Genomic DNA, 24726 nt, shown 5'->3' on the forward strand with positions numbered 1-24726 from the left:
ATGAGTTATGTGAGGCCACTAGAGCGCGACCGTCTCCGGGACAGAAAAGAGTTCACGCTGCTCGCGCAAAGACATCTGGGATTGTGGAGGACTGGCTCGAGCGCTTTGATTTCCGCAGTGCAGCGTGGGATAGTGGAAGAAGTCAGCGAAACAGCCGTAGAGAAATGGTGAGTGAGCAAGCAAATGAAAGCTAGATCAAATGTATTTATTCGTTTTGTCGTTTGAAAACGTAACTATAAATGTTTTAACCATACTAGCTGCTGGATGAAGTGGCTAGCTTGTGTAAAGGTAGCCTTTTCACAGACCTCTTTGTTTCGCAATATTTTTAGCAGCCCGGCTAACGTTCCCTGCTAAATCCGCCCAATGTATTGTGTAACTTGGTAACGTTAGATTGACACTAAATTGCGCTCGACGACGGACATGGTCAGCCGATATGGAGAATCGATGTACAATCTTAGTTTTGTATTGTTTATTCGCATAAGCGCTGCGCAGTCCCTGTGGCCGAAACGGGGCTGTTAATCGCGGTGTTGATTTCGTGGTCCTGGTCCTGTCATTGATCATTCTGGGCTGTGCCTTTCAGATGGTCATCTAGAGATTTAATCTAGCCGCATATACTGAAGTAGCTAGATGAATAGTCAAAGGGTTTTCGAGAGAAGATTGGTTGCTACATGTTTCTAGCCTGCCGTCGTTACTAGCTCCGGTTTGCACGTCCATTTTTTAAAAGATAACTTGCGCCAGCCTGGCGTCAGCTGAATATATATATATATACTTTGTTCAGCCGCTTCAACGTTAGTCTCACCGAGAATTCAGCTCTCCATAATGCTGGTTAGGGGTTTGCCGTAAACAAAACGCGCTACATTTCCTAGGTGTTGCCAGTAAGTCAACAACAACTTAACACAACTGCAGCTGTCGGCGTTTCATTTGTGAGCTTTGCATTTGTGTAGTTGACATGTTTCAGCTGTTCACCATCTGCTTTTCCTTTCATTATTTAATAAACCAGTGGTTGTTTTAGTTGTAACTTGCAAACACCGCTTTAGGGTTAAGATATATTGACGTTAGTTGTTTGTTATTATGTACCCGTTTCGATGTTCAGGGTTATTTTCCTAAAATAATTGATGCTTCCCTATGTTTTGTGAAGGACAAGGAATGCTCCGTAAGGTTTTTGAGCCTCGAGTGGATACTGCGGACGGCTGAACACAGTCTAGAATCGCATCTCAAAGATAAGTTGTAATAATGAGATGGGATTGAAAGTTGCTTGCTTTTCTTTCTCTTCAGGATGTCTTTTTGATGATCAGACGTCACAAGACAACCATCTTCACAGATGCTAAGGAGTCTACCACAGTCTACGAGCTGAAGCGGATTGTGGAGGGCATCCTAAAGCGAGCACCAGAGGATCAGAGGCTTTATAAGGTCAACAAAAAAGTTTTTAATCTTATTATTCATTGATGTATGTGTCAAACCTTTTTATTATTTTTTATTTTTGAATTTTTTATTCAGCAAGGAGGCATTAAATTGATCAAAAGTGACATTTAATGTTACAAAAGATTTCCATTTCAAATACATTTTTCTTTTGAACGTTCTATTCATCAAAGAATCCTGAAAAAAATGTATCCTTGTTTCAAAAAAAAAAAAAAAAAAAAACACTAAGCAGCACAACTGTTTTCAGCATTGATAATAATTCGAAATATTTATTGAGCAGCAAATCGTCATATTAGAATGATCTCTGAAGGATCATGTGACACCGAAGACTGGAGTAATGATGCTAAAAATTCAGCTTTACCATCACAGCAATAAATTACATTTTAAAATACATAAAAACATAGAAAACAGTTGTTTTAAATTGCAATAATATTTTACAATATTATGGTTTTAACTCTTATTTTTGATCAAATAACATTTTTGTTCCAAAAACATTAATAAACTCTTACTGACCCCCAACTTTTGAATGGTAGAGTGTGCCAACTAATACCACAAACTATCACAGAATGAATCAAATCCATTGCTAATAATAGCTAAAACCCCTTAAGCTATATAAAATAATTAAAACAGGGTTTTATAAATGTGAGTGGCTGCTGTCTTTTTTTTCTTTCTTTTTTTACAAGATTAACAGAATAGAAAGTGAAAGACTTAAAAGTACACTATGTAACTTTTGGAGCCCTCCAGTTAATAAACAGAGAAGTAGCTCCAGCTACAAAGTTCTTCCGCAAGACGCATGCAGTTTTATTTATGTATATGACGAGTCACATGGGTACTGGGCTACTCCACAGCGCTTGTCGTCCCACCGGTCTAAAATAGTCAGAATATAAACACGTACCATAGTGTTTCAGGACATAGGCGCTGATCCCCATGGAAAAAATTTGAGATTCTCCATTGATTTTATCCGGTCAAAAAATCGTTTGAGATTCGGAAACCTCTCTGATTGGTGGATCTCATATCATGTCACGGCGGGTCGTAATAAACACAACTCTACCGTTATATGTAGCGCTACAACATAAACTGACACAAAAGCTTGTGCTTTGTTTTTTTTGCATGATGAAAAATTGTATTTTACATAATTAACTCCAAAATTATCAGGTATATTAGTGAGAGAGCAACTCGCAATAGCACTCATGAAAAGAATGTGTTTTTGTTTGGTCGGTAATGTATTTGCTGACCATTTGTTTCTCTTTGCAATGTACTAATAACTTTTGTGTAATGAATTCATCAAGCGCAGAAAAAGACATTACTCTTGAAAGCTAACACCAAGTATAATTAATTAATGAGCATGTAAAATGTTTTAAGAGGCATTTATTGCGTACATATATAGCGCCTTTCACACAGAGATTCCCGAAAATACAGATAATGTGTCCCGGGATTTGCCTGGGATCGTTTGATTTTTGGTTCATTCACACTGCCTGTGATTTTCCGGAAACTGTGAGTGCGTTCACACGCATCCCGTAAAGACGTACGCATTGAAAACATGTACACTAACACATCGCATCGCGTACTGTTCCACAAAGCTGGCGAACGACCTCACTTTCAGGGCGGATAGTAAGGAGCTCCCTGGTCTCTGCTTCATTAAAGTTTGCAGATATTTTTTCGTTCGTTCTTTGATGACAAACACAAACTTTCTTCTAAGAGCAACAGACACTACGACACACCCCTTACAGCATTGGCCCTGGCTTTTGTTCACACAGGGCGCGCCGTTCGGGGACTGATCCCGGCAATGTTACTAGGTCCCCATCCCGGCATCAATCCCGGGACGTGTTTGCGTTCACACAGAAGGCACTCTAGCAATTTTACGGCAATTTCCCGAGATCAACGCGCTGTGTGAAAGGGGCTTATGTCACCTTGCGTAGCCCAGTTATCATTTGCTCATGGAAAAATAGGTGAATTAAGATGTTTATATTAGGTTGGTAATGTATTTGCACTTGTCACATAGTGTACCTTTGAATTAATTTGAACAGCATTTCCAAGAAAACGTGTTTTGTTTTGAACAAAATTGTACATTGAACATTATAGAAAGGAAAAAACGAAGGCATATCTGGCAGCATGGGGAGAAAATGGCAACATCTGTACATGAATACAACAAACTAATAGTATTTCTTTCTTTCTTTTTTTTTTTTTTAAATTGCATTTAATAGTAATCAGGAATTACCAATTAATCAATGACCTTTGAGTTGAAGTGGTGCACTTTAGTAAACAATCTGTCCTATCCCACAGGAGGACATGCTGCTTGAAGATAGTAAGACTCTTGGAGACTGTGGCTTCACAAACCAGACAGCCAGGCCTCAGGCTCCGGCCACAGTAGGGCTGGCTTTTCGCATCAGTGGTGAGTTCCCGTTTCCAACACTTGCCTGTGGTATTTTGGTGATTCGGATTTGCTTACTGTGTTTGTTTTTATCACAGATGATGCTTTTGAGCCTCTAAGAATAGAGGCCTTCTCCAGCCCTCCTGAGCTTCCTGATGTTATGAAGCCTCAAGACTCGGGCAGCACCGCCAACGAACAAGCCGTGCAGTGAGGGAGGAGTCGACGAGAAAAGGGGTTGGGAGGGGGGGAGGGGGGGTAAGGCAGAGGCAAAGAGTGTCCAAAACAGCGGACAAGCGAAACGTGTGTGTATTAAGATGGTGGTGTGTATCGAGTTACATAAAGAAGGGGGAAGCATGAGTGAGAGTGATCTTGTGTGATATTGTAACTTTGCTGAGAATTTGAACCGCTCTCCCTGTTACGCCTCACGTCCCATCAAGCACTAGCAGCTTACTCTCACTGTATCGTCGCAAACCCTTCCAATATTCAGTGTCTCTGCTCAGTGCTCATCTACTGGTTAATCCACCAATCACACCCTTTTTGGCGCAGGCACATTTTGATTTGGTAATGTTTCCCTTCATTTCTGAACGAATTGCTCATTTGTTAGTCACCCGTCAAAGGTGGTTAGATATCAGAGTGTTTAAACCTGTGCTCCTTATTTAATTCATGCAAATGTTATGTTTGGAGAGTTAAACAATTTGTGCTTTTTTGTGTGTTATGATCTGTTAGGGCCGGGCTAGGGTTTGTGTAAGTGGTTGTGAGGTTTTACAAATGCCCACTTTACCGATCGCATTTACAGTACGCTGTTGTGTGTTAATGACTATTGATATTATAATTATTCTTATTTAGATCCTTCATAATTTTATTGGGGCGCTAAAGGCCATAGGCGTTTTATGTTACCAACTTAGTGTAAATGCACATGGAACTGACTGAACATCAGAATGGGCATGGATTGCCATCAGGTTATACCTGCAGATTAATTCCCAGCACATGGTTATGGTAAATTCTGACATACAGTGGTTTCATTGTAAATACATTTTTCCACATACATTGTTGCTTCTTGAAGTGTTTTGCATTTCTTTACAATTTTGTGTTGGAGTTAGTGTCTGCTCGTTTCATTTTGAGTTTTTGTTTGGAAGCTTAAGTATTGACATTTAATTCCCTGATTTTGTATTTAAATCAAAGGGGAGTGTAAATGCTAGTGAATTTTTTTTTTTGGTTTTTTTTTTTTTTGTGTGTGTGTGTGTGTGTGTGGCATTTTAAAATGGTGGAAAGAATCAACTAAAATGTAAAGATCAATAAGAATGAAGTTGGGCATAGTTGCTTGAACAAGTGAATGTTTTAAATTTAACACAAACGCTGACATTGTGTTCATCCCAAAAAAACAGACGCTCCTAATGTTTTTGCGAACTCACCTTTATCCTTCTCAGTGCTCTTGCAAAACAAAACAAAAACAAAAAATAGAAACTGAAAAGAAAATCATGCTGCAGTATCTGTAACTGCGTTTAAATGAATTAAAATCAGCCCTTTTCCACTCCTTGTTTAATGTTCAATGTCTGCTTATTGATAGTATTGTTTTATTTTGATTTTTTTTTGCAATATAACAAGTAAAGGAACAAAAGGCAAGGGGGAGAAAAATAACAAGAAATAATATTACAAGTAAATGACAAAAAATAGGAGATTTCCATGCTTGTGTGTTTTCAGATACAAAGCGTTTTAAAGTACTGTTGAAATTTGTTGAGAAGTGGGTTATGACTGGAGAATTGTCCTTTATGTATGTGAAACTTATCCGAAAGAAGTCATACAAATACTAAACTCTTAAAATGTCTTCATAAGTAGATATTAAACCAAACAACACCTATTTCAAAAATAAAGACAACGGAAAGGTCACGTACATGCAAAAACTTTCCCAAATACTTTTAAATAGCTGGGTGAATCAGTTGAACCGGTTCACAAAACCTGAGCGATTCAGGCGTGCTCGGTTCCGGGGGGTTTCGTATTGTCTGATTCGTAATGAACCATAGGATTTGAAATGTATGGAGGACTTGACTAACTTGATTGTGTGGCAATTTTATCAAAAAGCATATGGAATAGCGGTGGTTTATTAGGCTAAAGTGTGTATTAAACATTCAGCTGAGAGATTCGTATTTATTATATTTATAGGTTGCCCATACATTTTTCTAACAAACATGATCCTTAACGATAATGAACATCACAATCATAGTGGGATGTCAGATACAACGTTTGCGTTGTGAGAGAAATGGATAGAATCTCCGATCACCAGTGTCAAATTCAGAATTTTGTTTTATGAACGTAGCTCATTCAAGATAAAGTAAAAAAAAAAAAAAACAATACCGAAGGGGATATCAAGTAGGACCATAGACAGAGTAGTACCAAACACCGTTGACTATGCGCATGCGCAGTAGATCATCCGTTTAGCAGCAGCAGAAGCTAATGGATATAGGATCGTCTGTTTTAAAGACCTTTCTGTTGAAATATCTTCCGCGTGTTTTGGTTTCAGGTTGTAATTTATCAAATTCTTACCACTAAGTAAATTAAGAATTTCAAAGTCGCATCTCTCTGTTAACTAAATCGCAAGTTAAGCTTCTAGTAATTTAACGTTAACTTACATTAATTCTGCACGGTGGAGTTAGCGCGCTAGTATCTACTTGCATATCTAACTGGTTTTACCCTCATTATTGCTTAAACTTAGATATTTACTCCGGTTACTCAATTGAATCTGTATCTGTATTGAATCAACGTTTAAGAGACAAACTTATTTGGCTAGGCTAGCTTTGACCGAAATCATCCGTTTTCTCCCACATTAATCCGATTAAAACTTGCATTCAGATGGAGGTTAGTAAAAAGAAGGTGGCAGCCGCAGGACGGGTGATAATGGACGTCATCCAGGCTGAGTGGGAGCCACTGTCTCACTGGGAGCTTGACCAGCGACTAGACCGTGCCGTGGAAGAGATGATAGAGGCTGACCTGGTGGCCCAGGTTCAGGAGCAGTCAGCCTCTGTGTCCATGCAAGCCTCTCAACAGGAGGAGGATTCAACGCCTCCTGATCAGGCGCAAACGGAGACTCCTCCTCGGTTGACAGAGTCTGTTTGCGCATTGCAGCGTTCACATATTACTGAAGCGATGGAGGCAAATCCTGCCATACAGGTAACGTTAGGTCAAGTGTCTCATGCACTTTCATCATATTATATCACAGCAGTTGTAACGCTTCATTTCCATCAGTGGTTCCCAAACAGGGGGGGCCTCAGCAACTTCCAATGAGTAGTCAAGATGACTAGATGGATAAAATAAGCCAAAACAACTCAAATCAAGTTATTTCTTATTTTATTTTGTTTAATTGAAGAACCAGGATTCCTGTGGCTTCCTAAACCTGAATATGTATGGTAGCCTAATTGTAAAGACCTGGAAAAGTAATGCAAATGAATCAAGTATTTTAGCTCTATGTTTTTTTTTAGTTTTTTTTTTTTAACAAGCTCTAAAATATTTTATCGGGTAGAATTGTGAGTTAAAACATTTTAATATCATTAATCCTTATTCTGTAAATCATGAACAACTGCAAAAATAATAGGGCCTTGGATTTGCTTTACATATTATGTTGTCTTGTTATTTCTTGCAGTATGTAACAAATTTTCTGCAAAACTCCAACAAGAGCTACAGCAAGAACCGGCTGTCTGGAAGAGCTCGACTGTCCCTGTCTCACACTGTCCTCCTGTCCCTCACCCTCCTGTCCAAACGCATCAGCTATCGCAGTGTGTCCTCTAGTTTCCACCTAGAGAAGGGAAATATTCACAGGATCTTCTTTTCTTTCTGTGATCAAGTGATTGCACAAAAGGATCGGCTCATTCAGTGGCCTACAGGTATGAGTTAATAAGAGTCGATGAGTTCATTTCAGAATCTACAGCTGTTTTCATGGTCAAATGTGTTTTAAAAAGATTCATGAATAGTAAATTATTTATAAATGAATTACATACAGAAGGATAACATTTATTTAGATTTTTTTAGGGTAGTTCACACAGTGGCCTTTTACTTAATTTTAAATTAAAATACACAAAATACCATCCAGATGCATTAATTCATCATGAACATAGTAGAAATGAAAGAAATAAAATATGAAAACTTAAAGCTAGTTGCCAAGGCAGCATTTCTCATTTTTGTTTAAGTACTAGAATGTAAACTAGAAACATTTTTATTTATGATTCAAAAAAATAATAATTTATGATGGGGGCAGAAAAAGGGATAAACATGACGAAGGGTAATGAGTAAAATAATAAAATGCATAAATACATACTCATTAACACATGGCAATAGAACACTGAAAAGTAGTAGTATTACTATTCTAAATATAAATCTTGATTATGATGATGATGTAGATGTGAAATATACTGGCTGGGGTGGAACAGCATTAATCAGCCAAATCCTTCCAGTTAAGCGAGATTTGTCGTCTATGTGAGAAAAGCAATAATATCAATATTTCAGGATCAGCAGGTTTACAGCTGTTTTCTGCTTCCCTGTGTAGGACAGGAGGCCCTACAGCATCTGCTTCCTTTCTCCAGCTGGCTGAGTCGCAACGAGGGTCTGGAAGAGAGAGGTCTTCCTCAAGTCCTCGGGGTGCTGGGTGACACACGCATCCCCATCCGCCTTCCCGCTGGCAAACCGGACAGCGAGAGTGAGGCCCCGGAAGCCAAGAGACTTAAGAACGAACCACATCCAGATTCATGGCTGAACTTGGAATTGGTCTGCAATGACAAGGGCCGCTTCATTTACTGCCACATCAGCAAGGGCTCAGAAAAAGGCAGAGGAAGTGCTTTAGCTGAAAGGCTTCAGCAACACCCCGAGATGGTGCCTCCGGGGACCTGCCTGATAGCCGGAGTTGGATACCCGCTCACAGAACAAATACTCACTCCTTTTTCAACAGGTCGAAGCCCACAGGAAAACCTCTACAACAGATCTATGGGAACCCATTTAAGCCGATTCAACCAGGTCGTGGCGGACCTTAAAGAGCGATTCCAGAAACTGAGATATTTGGATATGGGGAACTACGATAGGGCAAAAGCTGTGGTTCTGACCGCTTGTATATTACACAATGTTTTTCTGGACATGGGGGACGTGACAAAGGGACTGGTAGAGAGAAGCACGGCGGAAGATGTGGAGGAGGTAAACGAAGATGCTGCTGGGGTGAAAATGAGGGAGACTGTAGTGAATCTTCTTTATAGTGCATTGGAATCGGGAACACAATAAGATTTTGACCTTATTGTCAAAATTTGCATATTTAAAGGGACAGTTCATCCAAAAATAATATCGATCATAATTTACTCACCGTTATTTCATTCCAAACCTGTGACTTTAATTCATCATCAGAACACATATGAAGATATTTTTAATATTCTCTCTTAATTTTTGTCTATCCATTAAAAAAAGTATATGCAACCATTCATCATATGTCCAAAGTAACAATTGTAAACCTAATCCAAATGAACCTAGCAGACTTCAAGTCTTCTGAAGAGACACGAGACATAATTCATTTTAGGCTAACAAATAAACAAAATCTTGTTTCTTCAGAATATTTGGGATAAATCGCGAAATTCATATGGATTTCTTTTCTGGTGTCTTTATAAACTTTTTGAACCATCAAAGTTTTTGTTACCTGGAATTTCAATGGAGGGACGGAAATCTCTTTATTTGTTTTCAACATGAACAAAAGTCTCATAAGTTTGGAATGACATGAGGGTTAGTACATGACAGAATTTTCATTTTTGGGTGAACTAACCCTTTAAAGCTCTGATACAGACCTGAAAAAATTCATACTGTAAGTGTAAATATGTAATTAATGGATATTTGGTGGTTTAAAAAAAGGCTTGCAGAAACATTTTTGATAAACACATGATGTATGATTTTTATTAAAACACATAAATACAATGTACAGTGTGTCTTTTTTTACATGAATGCAACAATTTATACTGCTCTGTAATATTTTACAATTATTGGAGGAAAGGAAAACCAAGCACACTTTTAACAAGTTACTCAAGTCACTAATTTCTCTGAAAAAGGTTCAACATATCAGGCATTTCTCTAAAAATAAAAATGTAATTGTTTATATGAAAAGACGATGACAAAAACATGACTAATTCCTATTGCTGGGTAGAAGGGGTGCCCGACGCAACACACTCTTTGGGTATTTGCATGGAATTGTTCTGGGACAGACAAGTAATGGCCCGTGCCAGATTATTGATGGCCTCAATCTTCCTCTCTTCCAGAGCTTTCTGCTGAGCCCACATGTTCAGTTTCCTCTCCTGCAGCTCCAGGTACAACTGCAGCAAATCCTGAGGAGGCCTGGCGTTGGGTAACTGTGATGCTGTAGCTGTGGGTGTGGGCAGAATTGGGGTAAATCGTTTACTGGCTATGGCCTTGCCCAGTTTAGTGCCATTAAGCTTTGCCTTGCGCTGAGCCTCAACCTCCTCGTAGCTCCTTCCCAGCACTTCATGCATCTCCTTGAAGAACTCCCAGTGAACACTACTGGTTCCCAGTCTTTTGGCTCGCTCCGCATTTTTGCGGTACGTCGCTAGCATGTTTCTCCACTTCAGGTCACATTCGAAGGCTTTGACTGAAACATCTGTGCTTTCATCGGCTCGTAGCTTTGCTGTCACCCTCTCGGCCACAGTCTCCCACAGCTTCTTCTTTTTGCACACGGGCTGGTCAAACTCTGGGTCCATGTCCAAACGAACGTGGACCAGATGCCATGTGGCTTGTATTGTCCACACAAACTCTGAATAAAACAAAAATTTTACAGTTATTATGTTTAAGAACAAGAATTTAACCAAATATTTAGGATTGGAAGGAAATGTAATTTATTAAATATACAAGGTTTCGACCCGAAGGCCTTCGTCTGGCAAACAAGTACACAGAAAGGTACACCTCATAACGTCCTAATAATTTGTGTTCATGTATTCTTTACTTCAATGTAATTACCCAATCATCCAATAAGCGGAATTTTTAGTCGGGGACTAGCTTAAGCTTTGTCTGTGAAACCGGGGGAATAACTTAAAAAAAAAAAACAACAATGAACAGAAAAATGGACTACAAAATGTCACCAGTATACACAAAAAAAATAGCAATTCACAAAAAAGGTTTGAGATCAAACTATGAATTAAGACCTTTTGGGGAAAGAGTATTCAATACATTTATCTGATCGAGCTTCTGCTTAAAGTTTCTAGATGTGTGCAAAAAATTAAAGAATGAACCATTAAAAAAATGAGGATATATCACAATCAATCACAATATATGTGATAAAATAAAACATATATAGATATATAATTGTATTAAATGTACCATTATTGCATGTTAAGAGATTTTTATTCATATCACAAAAATAATCAATTATAATATTACATTCAAAATGTTCTAGAAAACGAGGTTGTTAGTTTAAAATATACCTTAATAAATCTATTGTTTTGAAGGTCTGAAACTCTCCTAAGTAACTTTTAAACTTGTGTGAGGGCCAATCAGTCTCTCCATCAGGCTCATCGTGTCCTCCTCGCTGTGGCGATGCACAGACTGCACATACTTCATTGACTGACTTACATATCTCACCTGCTTTTGACTTTTCGCTCTCCAAAGTCGTAACCGTAGTTGTTAAATCCTCCACTTCAATGGCGTCTGTGACAATTGACTCAATGACCTCCATGTTGCATTTATTTGTATTTATATCGTCAAACGTTATGGCGACTAATCGTGGATTTTAACAACTCCAGCGATGAGTTTTTTTCGAGCGTCGACAACAGCGATGATAATAACAACGACCTCGTTTGCACCAGACAGCGCTGGACACGGTGTTGTTGTATTTTTTCCGGAAATGAACATTGCGTGTGATGCAGGATTTGTGGGAAATGCATGCCATTGTTTTTACAAGTCTTTCTCCCGCAAGCTAGAACGTCGAAACGCACGGCCTGTTTTGTTCCTTTTCAAAAAAAAACAGTATCTGCATTTATGAATTTATACCGTTTTTATTTTCCCGTTATCTCAAGTATTATAAAAAAGACATAAATTGAGATGTTCTGAAACTACAACTCCCATTATGCTTTCAAGAGGTCGAGTCTGCAAATGCCCCTCCCTTTCTGAAAACCCTCCTGTTTGTCGCTCTGCTAAAAGATGGCGCCTGTGCAAATCTGAGGAGATTGCGCTTTGTAGCGCGTAGGAAACTTGACGTGAGTAAGATGAACAGTTAACGAAGCCTTCTCACTCTTCATCGAAACATCAAAATACACCCAAATAGATTACTCTCAGGCAGCACTGTCAATGTTTTTTATTTTTTTTGTGGCCTACCACCCACTGTAGGCCGTTATGAAATATATCGCACGGTTAAAAGACTTCTTTTCCCAGAAGTCATTGCTTTGGGCTTGCTTTGATTGGTGAACATGGTAGTTGTAGTTTTCAAATGTTTGTTTCTCTGTTGATGAAATGTTCTGGTCATAGAATAATTTTGTATTAGTTTCTGTGTTCTTTTAGTTAATTTTTTTTTATTTATTTTTTTATTCTAGAAATGTGTTTGGCATTGTAGCAAACTTATTTAAAGCCACTCCAATATTTTACCTTAAATATTGAGAAGATTAAATAATTAGGTTTCAAAAGAGGGGTGGCGGTGGGGAGGTGGTTCTGGACTCCTGGTTCATCATGTCTACATCCTCAGAACAAGGAATTAAACTAAATTCAAAAAGTTTAAACGGCATCTCTGAGGCATCCGCCACTCTCCCAGAGTCCTCTCTGACTTGGTGTTTGGCTCAGCTGTCCAAAACAAGCACATTAGCAGACAGTCCCAGCAGTGGACTAACAGGAGCTGACAATAAGTTCATCACTGGAGGAGACAAAGCCAGGGATGCAGACAAGAGACTCAGAGCTGGTCAATGGAGGGCACTGGTGGCCATTCGGACACAGCACATCAAGGGAGGTGGCGGCAGGATAGCCCGCTACCAATCACGAGGAGGACTCCCTCCTTTGTTGGATCTCCTCAAGCGACCGGAAAGCTCCAGAAAGTTTCTGGACCTGGCACTTAGCATACTGGCCAACTGCTGCACTGAAAAAGGGACACGGGTAGAAGTAAGAAACATGCTGACATTGACAGAATTTTGCTCTAATGTTTAAAGCATACATTGATTTTATATACTGCTTTTATTTTTTGTTTAATGTTTTCTGATTAATGTTTTTTTTATTCTTCTCATAGGTAAGAAAGCTTGATGGCGTATCTGTTGTTGGTAAGTCACTCAAAGGCTTTTTAAAGATCAGTTCTGTTAATTTGTTAAACTACATCTCTAAAATGATTTATTTTTTATTTTTTTTGTTACACACTACCATCTGACAAGGTTTTCCACTCATATTTTTTTATATATTCAGAGGGAACATATGGGTTGATGAAATCCCTCAGGAACATAAACTTCTTAAAGTGGCCATCAAATCAAAATTTACATTTATTTTTTTAATTTCAGTCAGTGTTTATTATAAAAGATTTATCTGTGCACATCATTATTTATTTATTTATTTAAATTCACTTGCCCTCGTAATCTTTAAAGGGGTCATATGATGCTTTTTAATGTTTTCCTTTTCTTTTAGTGTGTAATGTAAGACCTGCAAAGTCGCAAAGTGATTTATTCCATCTAACAGAGAACACTGATCCAGACCTGCCTAAAACGCCTCAGTCGAAGTCCGGATATTACTTCCTCAAACGTCCACGTCACAATGTGAAATGATAGCATAATGCCCGTCCAAAGGCTTACGGCAAGAAAGAAGGCGAGGTTTCAGCTAATTGTTATCGTGTCGTGGAGACGCTGTGTGTTTAGATGAGAAAGCAAAACCGCATTCAGATGTTTATCAGAGTTTAAGATTAATTCATTAAGCTGTTTCTTAGCAGTATAACCCAAAAGATTGCTTGTGCACAGCACATTTTACAGAGGACAGCTTCCTGAACATGGGAGAGTACAACACCGGCTATATACAAAGACTACTTACCACTGTGAAACATTCTGCTCAAGTTGTGCTTGCAAAGTTGGTTCTGATCGGTCAGCTTGATCATCTGCATTTTCAGAATCCAACTCGGACTGATACGGTAAAACCGACAACATTGTTAATAACTGTTTGTTTGCAAATGCTTTAGAAGCCTTGGAAGCTGAAGCTCGCGATTATGGTATGGGGCGTTACACTTCTGACACACGCTTGAGGTGTTTGGCCAGTCACAACGCAGTGGGTCAGCTGGCCAATCAGATCACTCTGAGCTTTGTGGAAATCAGCGTGTTTCAGACAGATGAACTGAAATGTGTTTTTTGAAAGTATGTTAAACTAGTATTCTATTTCACACGTTAATCAAAATAATGAACTTTTATAGCATCATATGAACTCTTTAATCGATCCAATCAATTCCCAATGGACAGAATCAAATGCCACAAAGCTGTTGCACTCAGATATATAACACAATAGAAAATACATTATTAATATGATATTATTAAAAAGTTCTTCACACTAAAAAATGGTTCTTTTCAGAACCTTTCACTGAAAGGTTCTCTGGGGAACTCAAAATTATTTTAGAGAGGGAAATATTGCATTAAAATGCTGCTCCTTTGCATAAAATTTGACTTTTCTCATCGTAATTGTGTCACTGGACACGCCCAAGTCCTGTTGCCAGGGGTCACTCTCTCTCATGTCATGTGACTTCAGGTCGCTTTGTTTCTGTAGATCACTGTCATTGTGAGTGTACTTTTTTTTTTTTTTTTGTGGTCTGCTCACTCATGTTTCATTTTTGTAGTGGATGTTCTCAAGAGGAATGTCTCTGTGGAAACGTTGCAAAATCGAGCAGCACGAGCTCTGGGAAATCTCGCCATGGACCCGGAGGGTTCTGCTGAGGTCCACTCTGCAGGTTAGTCCCAGAATCTCCTTAGGTTATACGAATATAATTGTAAAAAAAAATATATATATATATATAAAATTATACACAAACAGCTTCTTTCAAGTTGAGCCAAATGTTCTTTCTTATGTGCATTAATGTTTCCTGTGTACGTGCAACAGAGCATGCATGGTTTTTAACTGTTATTTCTAAGAACTGTTTCCAAGAACTTCTCTGAGCCATATAATCATCATATTTCTGTCTCTCTCTCTCTCTCTCTTAGGTGGTGTTTCACTTCTCCTGCTCTGCCTGTCTCTCTCTCCACCTCCATCCTCTCCCTCTTCACTTCCTCCAACCCCTGAACTCTGCGCTCCAAAGGTGGAATGTCTCCAATCTGCTGCCCGGGCGCTCATCTACCTTTCTGACACGCCGGCAAACCGACTGCTGCTGCTTTCACAAGGGGCTCTTCCATCTCTTGCTTTGTTCATTGCTCCAGAGTACCCTTTAGGCCTGAGACGAGCTTCTCTTCGTGCCCTTCATGAGCTCACCAGAGGTTGCAGTGCGGAGTGCGCCAGGGAGATTTCCAGGTCCGGCGCGTTGACTCAGCTGGGAGTCCTCGCCTCAGGAGAATGTGGTCGGCCTTTGGAAGAGCTAGCTTTGAAGATTCTGGCTAACTTGTGCTCTCAAGGCTGCTTGAGGCCACTGGTCGGTTCACTGGGAGTCATTCAGAAGTTCGCAGAGGAGGTGAAGAAGGATCCTCTGAAATCGAGTGTGTTCTTCAAGGCCCTGTGCCTGTGCTGCAGAGAGGCTGTGAACAGGGCTAAAATAAAGGAGAGCGGGGGACTGGAGGTGCTGATCAGCTTTTTATCCACCCATCAAAACCATCCGCTCACTCGTTTCGCCTTTCTAGCTTGTGTGGACTTTGTCTACGATGAATCGGCTCTTGAACAGCTGCAGGAGCTTGGGTTGGTGCCGCTGCTGATCAAGCGGTTGGTGGAGCTTGCTCAAGGAGAAGAACTGACCGCAGGAAAGATGGACACCAGCCTGTCTTCTAGCTTTCCATGCTCTGAACTGATGACCACGTGTTTTGACTCGTTTGACTTCTCAGCCCTTGAAGGGAACAAGAAGGAAGATGTGAGTAAAGACCAGACGTCAGGATCCTCCAGCTTCCTCAGCCTCAGGTCAGTTCTTCATAACTTTAACAAAAGCAGAGAGCACAAAATCATGGATGTAATGATGAAAGTTTTGCGCAAATGAAAATGCCCTTCATACCTCATTTTCCTATGTGGCATCAACAAAATGTTATGTTTAAAAGCCTATGATCATCAAACATTTTTGTCAGTGATTTCATTGACTAGATGACCAAAATCAGAGAGAGGATGCAATGTTGATTGAAATTTTACACATGAACATCCCAATCATACCATTTTTTCACAATTTGCATTTTGACGAATCTCGGACAAAGTTTTCAGTTAATGTTACTTATTTTTTTCTGAATAAAATGGCATCTTATTTTAGTCTACAAAATTATTAAATGAATATATTTTAGTTGATGAGAGGGCACAATCAGGCCAAACTTTTTATATATTCTAGATTCTAGCATTTTTCTTCTTCAAAAACTTTGTTAGTGGATTGTTATTATCTTGTTGTGTTTTTTTTTCTTTTCTTGCCATATTATTAACAAAATTGTAGTTTAAAAGTGTTAGTTTAAAATAACAAGTCATGTTCAAGTCATGTTGACAAAATCAGGGAGTACAAAATGAAAGAAGCAATTTTGCAACTATGAACATGCCAACCATATAATTTTTACACTTGGCAGTTTGACCCTCAGTGATATGATAAATGTCTGTTATCCACATTGATATTTGTGTTATATGAAATGTTTCATCTGTGTGTTTTCCTTCCTCCAGGTCTTGGCTGGTATCTGAGGGTCTGATCTCGTCTGAGGGTGAGCTGACTGAATCTCCTACTGGATCTGATGTCTTTGGTGGAAGCCCTCAATCCTCCGTCTCATCGTCACCACTTATACCTTGCTCCGAGCTCTCCCAAACCCCGACCTTGCGTCCGCCCCACTTCTCTCCCTCCACCCGCTCTAAACCCGTCCGACTGTCTTCATCCTCCTCCACCTCAACTCCAGTATCTCCACGAAACATACCGGGGTCGCCTTCCTCTTTACAGCCCTCCTGTACCTCCACCCCTCAATCTGAGCAACAGTCTTCAGTGACAAAACCTTCCATCACCCCCTCATCTCCCCTCCAAATCTCCTCTCCCCCCAGAAAGAGACTCCGTGCGTCTTCGACCTCTTCTGCATCCTCCTCTTGCTATGGTGTGGTCGCCCTGGAGAGCCCCCCTGTGATGTCAAAAACCCCAGTCTACCATCACCCATATCACCCCGAGGCCTGGGCTCCAGAATCCCCCATTTTTCTGCTCCTGTCACGCTTCTCCCATGCCTCAGACCCCAGCACAGCACTCATCAACACAAACGTTTTCTCCGGGCTGTTGTACTACCTCACCCAGCACCATGACCCCAGCGGGCGGTGCTTTCGGATGCTAGGGCGGCTCAGCTGCAACCCAAACTGCTTGCAGGCTTTGGTTAGAACTGGAGCCGTGGCTCTGATCAGACAAAGACTGTGTGTGAGAGGAGAGGAGATTGGGGGATGCAATGGAGGAATAGACAGACAATCAGAAAAAGTCAGAGGCAAAATCACACAACTAGGTTTGAGACTTTTTAATATAGAGTATTGATGCATATTATATTTAAGACTGCTGTTCATTTAAGGCTAATATGTTTTCTGGCTCCTCAGGTCTGTGTCTGCTCAGTAACCTGAGGGTTCAGAGTGAGTCTGGATTCGGCTCTGGAGTTCTTACACATATCATGCTGTCAGGCTCCGAATCTGACAAGCTGTACTGTGTCCTTTCTCTGCCTCTCATTAACAGGTATGATTTATTGCCTTTCAGGATTTTTTAATCCTTTTATAGTCTAATGTATGTGGGTCAATGACAAATAGGTGTGTCAGCAATTAAGAAAAGGAAAAACTAGGGATGTCAATTTACACTAACTCCCATGATCGATCGTCATTTAAATTAAAGATCAATTAATCGTTAGCCTAAATACTGCAATATGTGTCTACCGCAGTGGCATAAAGCCTACAGAATGACAGTTATAACGAACAGACAAATATAACGTCTAATACAACGTGTCACCAACGCCGCCTCAGATGCATGTTATTCAGAATGTGTAACTCCTGTTGTTGTGCTCTTCCTTGAACAACGCACTGAAACAGGCACCTAAACCCAGAGAATTCATAACATTTTATAACAATATTGTTCTCTTTATAATGGTATGTAATATGACAGTCCCAATCATAGTTTAGTCATGCATTGCTGTTTGAGCTGCGTGCGCTGAAGCTGAAGATGATCACCGGCACACCATTTAAACAGCGTTAATTCTTAACCAAGTGCATCCTATATGAGAGAAATCAGATACACAAAATAAACAATATTACAACTTACATTTGCACACAACAAAAGGCTGCGAATGCACACGCAAACATAGTCATGAAGGTATAGCTTCATTATTTTTAAGACAATAATCATTGTAATCAGTATATTTAAAAAATATATATACATTTTTTTAATATATTTTTCAATGTAAAACTTTTTTTTTTTTTTTTTTTTTACACAGATATCATGAATTATAGAGTGCAACAGTGCCCAGCCACATTTACAGTGGCCTTGGTACCGGAAGTATTTTTCCCATAGGAATTTAAAAGAATCTTTGTTAATGATTTATAAGCTTTAAACCAAACTGCTAAAAGGTGCATCAAAACATTACAGACTTTCATTTGAAGCATTAGAAAGTTAGGTTAGGCAAAACTACAAGACTGTGTACTTAACAGCTTTAGTGAGGGAAAGAACTTCATGAAGCACCGTGAATGACAGTCAAAATAACAACGATTGAGAAATATTGATTTAAAGATGTTGACTATGTAGATAGAACAAATATATTTTATGTTTATTGTATGTATAGGTGTACTGACAACTGACTCAGAGTCATTCGTCATGCTTCATAGGCTAAAGGTTCTTTTGGTGTGATTTTCTAGTTTGGCTTCTCTGATCGGTAGACAATTCTTGGCGTATTATTGGGTAACAAGGAATTCCATTGTTGAACTATTATTTAAATAAGAAAAATTGACATTTTAACTGAATTTTGAATACCAAATTTTAATACAGAAATTAAAAACCTGCTCATCATGGAAGAGGTGTATGCATTTTATTTTGTATCTTTACATCCTTGACCCATGTCGTTAATTTGACAACCTCCTTTTTTCCTTTTTCAGCAACAGAGTTCTTTTGAAGAAGCTGTTGCTGGATAGTGGCGGGCTGGCTACAGCTCTTGAACTGATTGGCTGTAACAGTGATGACGATAATGAAGATGGACAGTCTGACAAATGTAGGACATTTCTTGCCGGCTGGTTGCATCCTCTTGAGCAAGTGTCCTCTTTGAGATTTAAATTCCTGTACGTCTCTCTTCTGATTGGCTGCCTCTCCAATCTGCTGTCAGTTTCCAAGGAGGACGGAAAGAATTGTAACACAGATTCCAGAATGGAAACAACCCAAGTTCTAGATAAGTCCCAACCGCAACAGAGCCAATCATGCCCCTACCTAAAAGCAACTCATGACATATCTTTCCTTCTTGATGACGGAACCCTTCTCCTAGCCAATCATAAGGCTGTCACTGGGGAAGAGGAAGCCAATGACGTCGGGTCTGAATATTTCAGAGCCCTTTTGATGGGAGGGTTTGGGGAGGCACAGAAAGCTGAAGGTGAAGCCATCCGGATCAAGGATGTAAACAGTGGGATGCTCTTACCAGTTCTCCACTACCTGCACGGATGTCGTTTGACAGATGGAAACAAAGACCACATGTCAAAGCAAGAGACAAATTGTCTTGTTCTGGCCTCTCTAGTCTCTGGTGGGCTGGGTAGACCACAGGACGAGTTTGATTCATGCTTGGCAGAAGAGAAGGAATTCCAGAAAACCCCATTTGCTGAAATGATGAGTGGGGCTTGTAGGTTTTTAGTACCTGGTTTACAAAGGGCAGCTGAGGACCTGTGTGTTGGTCTTCTCTATTCTGTCCTAAGAAGCCTGAGCAAACGTTGCTGTTCAAATGATAACACTACAACGACCAGCAGAATGGATGTGGGCTCAGTCTGCAAGGGTCCTGAAGGATCACCACATTTGACTAAAACTGAAGTGTCAAAGTGTTTCAAACAAGATTCTAAACCCTCTCAGAGTTCCAAACAGGTTCCATCGTCATCATATTCTTCGGACAGTGACACTAAGGGAACTTGGCTGAGGTCTCTGTTGCCACAAGTGTACTGGTTCTCACAGCGCTACTCTTACCTGCGACTGGGCCAGGCCTGTCTAGCTATACTGCTGCGACCTCAGGGGCTCCATTCTGCACCCATTCACCCCTCTCTGTCTGTCGATTGCTTCCTGCGCTTGGCGCGAGAGGCGGACTGCGCCAAAGGGCTGAGGCAGGACATCTTAAGCCTCATCAAAACAGCCCTCAGCTAAAGGGGACACAGTAGTGTATAGTGAAATGAATGTAATAAATTGTGTACACAAATTTAGTAGCTGCTTTAATGCACACACAACATACAGAAAGGGATTGGGAATTACTGGATTTTTGGGGCATTTGGGATAAGTAAAAATATGTTAAATTTTAGTTAGCAAGTAGCTATCAAGATATTTAGAAAAATATTTCGAACATTCTAATTCCTAATATTTTCGTCCTCACAATTTTTTTTTCTTTTCCCAGACATGTTTGTATATGGAGTAGAATGACCAACTTCTTTTTTTATTTAGAAGTTGTTTTTTGTTTTTGCATTTTATCTTATTTTGCCAAAAAAAGGGTTTAATGCTGATACCACATTCATCATGGTGCATCCAGATATAGTACGTGATTTTGTACAGTATGTTATGTGAATAAGATGTCATAGAGAAAGAGCTGTTTATGTTTGCTATATTTTTTTCTTTTTGTATATGGCACTGTACAATTCATTTATAGAAATCTAGATTATATATGATGTTTGTTGGAATGCTATCTTTTTTTTTTTCTTCTGTATATATGAGAAATTGAATCGTGGAAATGGCCAAATGTTGGTGAAGGCAGAGGATGGTTCTCAATAAATGAGCCCTGCATTAATGTTGTCTGCAATGTCGTCTTCAAGAATTTAAATCTGATTTATTTGGATTTTGAGCAATTTTTTCAGGGTTTTTTTTTTTTCAGTCCCAGACATTATTTGGGCTGTCTGTGACTGTGTAGCTTCTCCTTAGCAGCATTGAGTAAAACGTTTTGGAAACAAATAAAAGATCGCTCTAATGACAAATCTGAAAACTAACTGAAATACTTTTTACCATTTATTTGGAGTGACCAGATACTTTTCTTATTGAGGTGCAAACAATGAATTCATGTAAACACAGTTGTTTATTTCTGTTTAAAATGTTAAAAGCGTGTCCGTCGGTCGCTGCTGAATGGAGACTCTGTTGATCGGCATCTGTGACCGACAGTTCCGTCGCACTCAGTGGTGAGATTCCTCGTAACCGGTGGGCAGAGCGTTTGTGTGAGAGTTGTGGAAGAGGGAGTGATTCCCATCACCCCAGGGCCATGGCTGAGAAAGAAAGATGATGCTATTTGAAAAAGAACTCATATGTCTAATTTTGATATGCCGTTGAAGGCATCAACATTTTATTTAGTCAGTACAGGGATCAGAGAGAAGTCACATCATGCATACTTTGAAAAAAAAAACAACAAGAAGAATATAGGCACCTTGGTTCGAATGCGGAGGTGTGGGTATGGCACAAACTCCGGGGTATCATGGGAATGGGCCTGCATCTTCATGTAAACGTTTGCCATGCAGACACTCACACCTGGCAGGGCCAATACGAAGGACAGGATCTTCCAGGTCCTTGCTGTGTTTGAAATTCAAATCATTAATCTCACTTAATGTTGATGAGCATAATTTAACAAAATGATCACTGAATATTGTGCAATGTTTTTTGTTTAAATAATATGATCTGATTTTGTGTCAGTATTTCTGACTTCCGTGTGGAATTTAATGACCTGAAATGACTTTATTTTTATTTCTAGATAAAGATTAATATAACACATGAAGCCATCTCAAACCTCCTCCTTCGTGGCTCCCTTGCGACGCAGCCGCGAGAGCCCGACGGGCCACCATAGCAGTGGGTGACATCGCCATTTCTGAAGCAAAGACAGTAAGCAAGACTTCATTTTTTTTATACAGAGAAGCTATCAATCTCGGGGTCGGTAATATATTTTATGCCTTATAAACTGCACTTATTTGATTAAAAATGAAGGAAAACCTGTAATATTTTGAAATATTGTTACACTTTAAAATGCATGTTTTCTAGTTAGGCCGTATGAACTCTTTCCCAGCCAGCGTTTTTGTAAAAGACTACATTCTAGTTTGGATTCAGAACGATAGATGGAGTAGATCAAGTCTATCAACACCCCTAATGCTAGCTTGCACAGTCCCATAACTCGTCCTGGGTCGACGTTTCATTCAGTAACATTAGGCACTTCACTTTATATGATGTTTGTTTAATGTTGGTGATCGCACTATTTTTCATATATGCATTGTGGCAAACATTTTCTTATTATTAACAATGTTGAAAACAGTTGTGCTGCTTAATAATTTTTTTCTTTTGGAAACTGTGATCCATTTTTTTTTTTTTTTCAAGATTCTTTGATAAATAGAAAGTTCAAAAGAACAGCACTTTATTAGAAACTGAAATATTTTGTAACATGATGAACGAATGTTGTCTTGAATGTCTTGAGGATACTTAATGTATCCTTGCTGGATAGAAGTATTCATTTCTTAACTTTTTATATATAGCCTAGTATAAAACATTCATAATATTACAGATAAAAAAAAAGTGATAAAGATTATTTTATGCAAAAGAAATTGGGCAAAAGTCAAATGTAACAATTTTGTACTTGTTCACAAAACCATGAAATGTCAACAGTCGTGGCCAAAATCGTACAGTGTGAAAATGGCTTAAATCCCAGTGATATTTGTTAACATAAATCTTTATAGAGCCTTCATCAAAAAGTTGAATCCGGAAGCACGGCAAAAAATGTTTGCACATTTAGCCTACTGGGGTTTTGAACAGTAGTTAAAAGCGAAGGTGATGAAAAAGTCTAAGGTCAAATAATGACCAAACCTGACATGAATATACATTTACATTCATGTATGGTCTCTTTACACAATTAGAAGAGAATGGTACATGCATGTTCTTCTACAATGCTGTCTAAAATTAATGAGTGAATTGAATAAATAAATAAGTACTTTTAGATAGTTTCACATATTAGCCAGGCTGCGGCCTGTTGCTTATCTCGTCCCTTTTAAAACCTCTGCAGTTTTTCCTGTCCTTCATCACTGAATGCTATTTGATATCTTAACTCCCCTTAAAACTTTGCATATGTAGCATTAAATGAAAAAAACTGTCATTTAGATTCGATTATTTCGATCAGCCTCACAAGGACAAACAAGCTCTCAGCCGTGGGTCATGTGTTGCTTTACTGCTGTAAAAAGAAGGAAATGCTCCTCCAATACTGTTAATATTTAATGCCAACAGTACAAAGCAGCTAAAACTTTACATCTAATGCAAAGGAAACTTACGTTCTCGTCTTTCAAAGAGGGTGGTCAGGTGTTTTTGTTCTTTGTTCCTCACTTGTTTGCCACTTTCTCTTTCTACACCTCTGTCTGTTTGTCCTTTGGTCTGTCCTGGCCTAAAAGCACAAGACTCCTCCCTGCTGAAATCTGTCTGTCTGCCAAGAATCATGAAGTTTATATTTGGTCAAGTGCATGGGCAGATCTGTAATGGAGAGATAGGGAGCTGTGAGTAGCCTATAAGTGACAGGCTACAGAAGAAAACAAACTGTTTTTCATTGTATTTGTAGGACTATGTTAACTCACAGGTAGCCTATTGGAAGTATGAATATGTAGACAAGACAAGCACGAGTAGTTAATGAAGTAATTGTAGCTGTCAGTTGACAGCTAGAGGAGTTGGGTTACTTTCTTCGTGTTTGTGTGTACGTGACTCAGTGACCGTAAGTGACCTTATGTCACCTCGCTCTTTCCGTTTTTCTCTTTTTGTTTCTACATGTTCATTAGCCTACTACACTTCTCTTTTGACAAACGGTTTAGTTCAACTTCCGCGGTTCTGACGCCTCAGCCACCACACAGCGTGAATTTACGAGTCCCACTTCTGTCGTTACTGCTTACTTATGAATATGAATAGGCTTGTTTGAGATGAGCAAAATCTGCGCAGAACCGATCACCGCGAGATGCATGCCGGTTAAAAATGTGTCCGAGTGCAGTCCGACTTGCTCTGATGTCATGCTGACGTACGTATCAAAAGCATGATGGCAAACGACTTGCTGACGACACAGCTCATTGGTTTAAACAACTGTGGTGTATTTTAAAAATCTGAAATCATGTTTTTATGTGTGAGTATTCCCAAACTATCTGACAGTGTGATGGGTTATTTGATTGTTGTCATATAAAAAAATATTTAAAAAAAAACGTCTGTAGGCTAATTCAAGTAAAATGATTGATACACACGTATTTGGTTTGTAATTAAATAACAAGTACTTTGGAGGTCTTGTTCATTATATTTATTTTCATATAAAAGCAACAGAACTTAAATTAGGCTACATCCAGTTTATTAGCAACACCGTGCATGCGCGTGAATCCCGCGATATCCGCCTTTGATCTCTCAGGTGTCTGATCCACTGCGAGAAGAGAGAGGTTCAGTGAACTGTCCATCTTGCCTGCACTTTTTTCACTCCTCCCCTCACTGCAGCCTCAAACAAACAAGCCTAATTATTTTGTGTGACTGGACGTTGAGGAGCGGTCGTAGTAATGTCAGCAAGTCCTTATTCATGGGTTCAAAACGTGAACTTGACAGTTCTGACAGACGTTTTAAACTTGTGGTCTAGATAAATGGCTAGGCTATTTAAGGC

The 24726-nt window shown here is 39.3% G+C and overlaps 5 protein-coding genes across 5 annotated transcripts; 3 read left to right on the forward strand and 2 right to left on the reverse strand.

Annotated features, from left to right (window-relative positions):
- Nucleotides 1-26: 26 nt before the first annotated feature.
- elob (elongin B) lies at nt 27-5328 on the forward strand. Its single transcript, XM_084385714.1, has 4 exons — nt 27-167; nt 1276-1410; nt 3703-3811; nt 3889-5328. Exons 1-4 carry the CDS (start codon nt 165-167, stop codon nt 3999-4001), a joined length of 360 nt encoding a protein of 119 aa, XP_084241840.1. The 5' UTR covers nt 27-164; the 3' UTR covers nt 4002-5328.
- Nucleotides 5329-6179: 851 nt separating this feature from the next.
- On the forward strand, nt 6180-9690 carry LOC311276155 (uncharacterized protein). Its single transcript, XM_084385697.1, has 4 exons — nt 6180-6308; nt 6638-6955; nt 7425-7665; nt 8325-9690. The coding sequence occupies exons 2-4, from the start codon at nt 6638-6640 to the stop codon at nt 9044-9046; spliced, it is 1281 nt and encodes a 426-aa protein (XP_084241823.1). The 5' UTR covers nt 6180-6308; the 3' UTR covers nt 9047-9690.
- Nucleotides 9675-11689, reverse strand: LOC311276164 (uncharacterized protein). Its single transcript, XM_084385705.1, has 2 exons — nt 11396-11689; nt 9675-10571 (listed from the first exon to the last, which is right to left on the reverse strand). Exons 1-2 carry the CDS (start codon nt 11487-11489, stop codon nt 9937-9939), a joined length of 729 nt encoding a protein of 242 aa, XP_084241831.1. The 5' UTR covers nt 11490-11689; the 3' UTR covers nt 9675-9936.
- Nucleotides 11690-11913: 224 nt separating this feature from the next.
- Nucleotides 11914-20947, forward strand: armc5 (armadillo repeat containing 5). Its single transcript, XM_084405143.1, has 7 exons — nt 11914-12898; nt 13023-13053; nt 14595-14705; nt 14956-15853; nt 16583-17388; nt 17477-17609; nt 19013-20947. The coding sequence occupies exons 1-7, from the start codon at nt 12476-12478 to the stop codon at nt 20247-20249; spliced, it is 3639 nt and encodes a 1212-aa protein (XP_084261269.1). The 5' UTR covers nt 11914-12475; the 3' UTR covers nt 20250-20947.
- A 196-nt stretch (nt 20948-21143) lies between these two features.
- Nucleotides 21144-23558, reverse strand: cox6a2 (cytochrome c oxidase subunit 6A2). The gene is made up of 4 exons (XM_084405156.1): nt 23381-23558; nt 21862-21939; nt 21505-21647; nt 21144-21346 (listed from the first exon to the last, which is right to left on the reverse strand). Exons 1-4 carry the CDS (start codon nt 23541-23543, stop codon nt 21257-21259), a joined length of 474 nt encoding a protein of 157 aa, XP_084261282.1. The 5' UTR covers nt 23544-23558; the 3' UTR covers nt 21144-21256.
- Nucleotides 23559-24726: the final 1168 nt, after the last annotated feature.

Source organism: Rutilus rutilus, assembly GCF_951802725.1.
Source record: "Rutilus rutilus genome assembly, chromosome: 1".
In the NCBI taxonomy this organism is placed as follows: domain Eukaryota; kingdom Metazoa; phylum Chordata; class Actinopteri; order Cypriniformes; family Leuciscidae; genus Rutilus; species Rutilus rutilus.

Excerpts from the sequence above, each read along its gene's own strand:
- elob (XM_084385714.1), top strand. Across the intron at positions 1,411-3,702 it reads AGGATCAGAGGCTTTATAAG|GAGGACATGCTGCTTGAAGA; the intron begins GTCAACAAAAAA and ends CCTATCCCACAG. Across the intron at positions 3,812-3,888 it reads GCTGGCTTTTCGCATCAGTG|ATGATGCTTTTGAGCCTCTA; the intron begins GTGAGTTCCCGT and ends TTTTTATCACAG.
- LOC311276155 (XM_084385697.1), top strand. The coding sequence starts at position 6,638 with ATGGAGGTTAGTAAAAAGAAGGTGGCAGCCGCAGGACGGGTGATAATG. Across the intron at positions 6,956-7,424 it reads AGGCAAATCCTGCCATACAG|TATGTAACAAATTTTCTGCA; the intron begins GTAACGTTAGGT and ends TATTTCTTGCAG. Across the intron at positions 7,666-8,324 it reads GCTCATTCAGTGGCCTACAG|GACAGGAGGCCCTACAGCAT; the intron begins GTATGAGTTAAT and ends TTCCCTGTGTAG.
- LOC311276164 (XM_084385705.1), bottom strand. The coding sequence starts at position 11,489 with ATGGAGGTCATTGAGTCAATTGTCACAGACGCCATTGAAGTGGAGGAT. Across the intron at positions 10,572-11,395 it reads GAGCGAAAAGTCAAAAGCAG|AGTTTGTGTGGACAATACAA; the intron begins GTGAGATATGTA and ends TGTTTTATTCAG.
- armc5 (XM_084405143.1), top strand. The coding sequence starts at position 12,476 with ATGTCTACATCCTCAGAACAAGGAATTAAACTAAATTCAAAAAGTTTA. Across the intron at positions 13,054-14,594 it reads TGATGGCGTATCTGTTGTTG|TGGATGTTCTCAAGAGGAAT; the intron begins GTAAGTCACTCA and ends TCATTTTTGTAG. Across the intron at positions 17,610-19,012 it reads TCTCTGCCTCTCATTAACAG|CAACAGAGTTCTTTTGAAGA; the intron begins GTATGATTTATT and ends TTCCTTTTTCAG.
- cox6a2 (XM_084405156.1), bottom strand. The coding sequence starts at position 23,543 with ATGATTCTTGGCAGACAGACAGATTTCAGCAGGGAGGAGTCTTGTGCT. Across the intron at positions 21,940-23,380 it reads CCTCTTTGAAAGACGAGAAC|AAATGGCGATGTCACCCACT; the intron begins GTAAGTTTCCTT and ends TCTTTGCTTCAG. Across the intron at positions 21,347-21,504 it reads ACCTCCGCATTCGAACCAAG|CCATGGCCCTGGGGTGATGG; the intron begins GTGCCTATATTC and ends TTTCTTTCTCAG.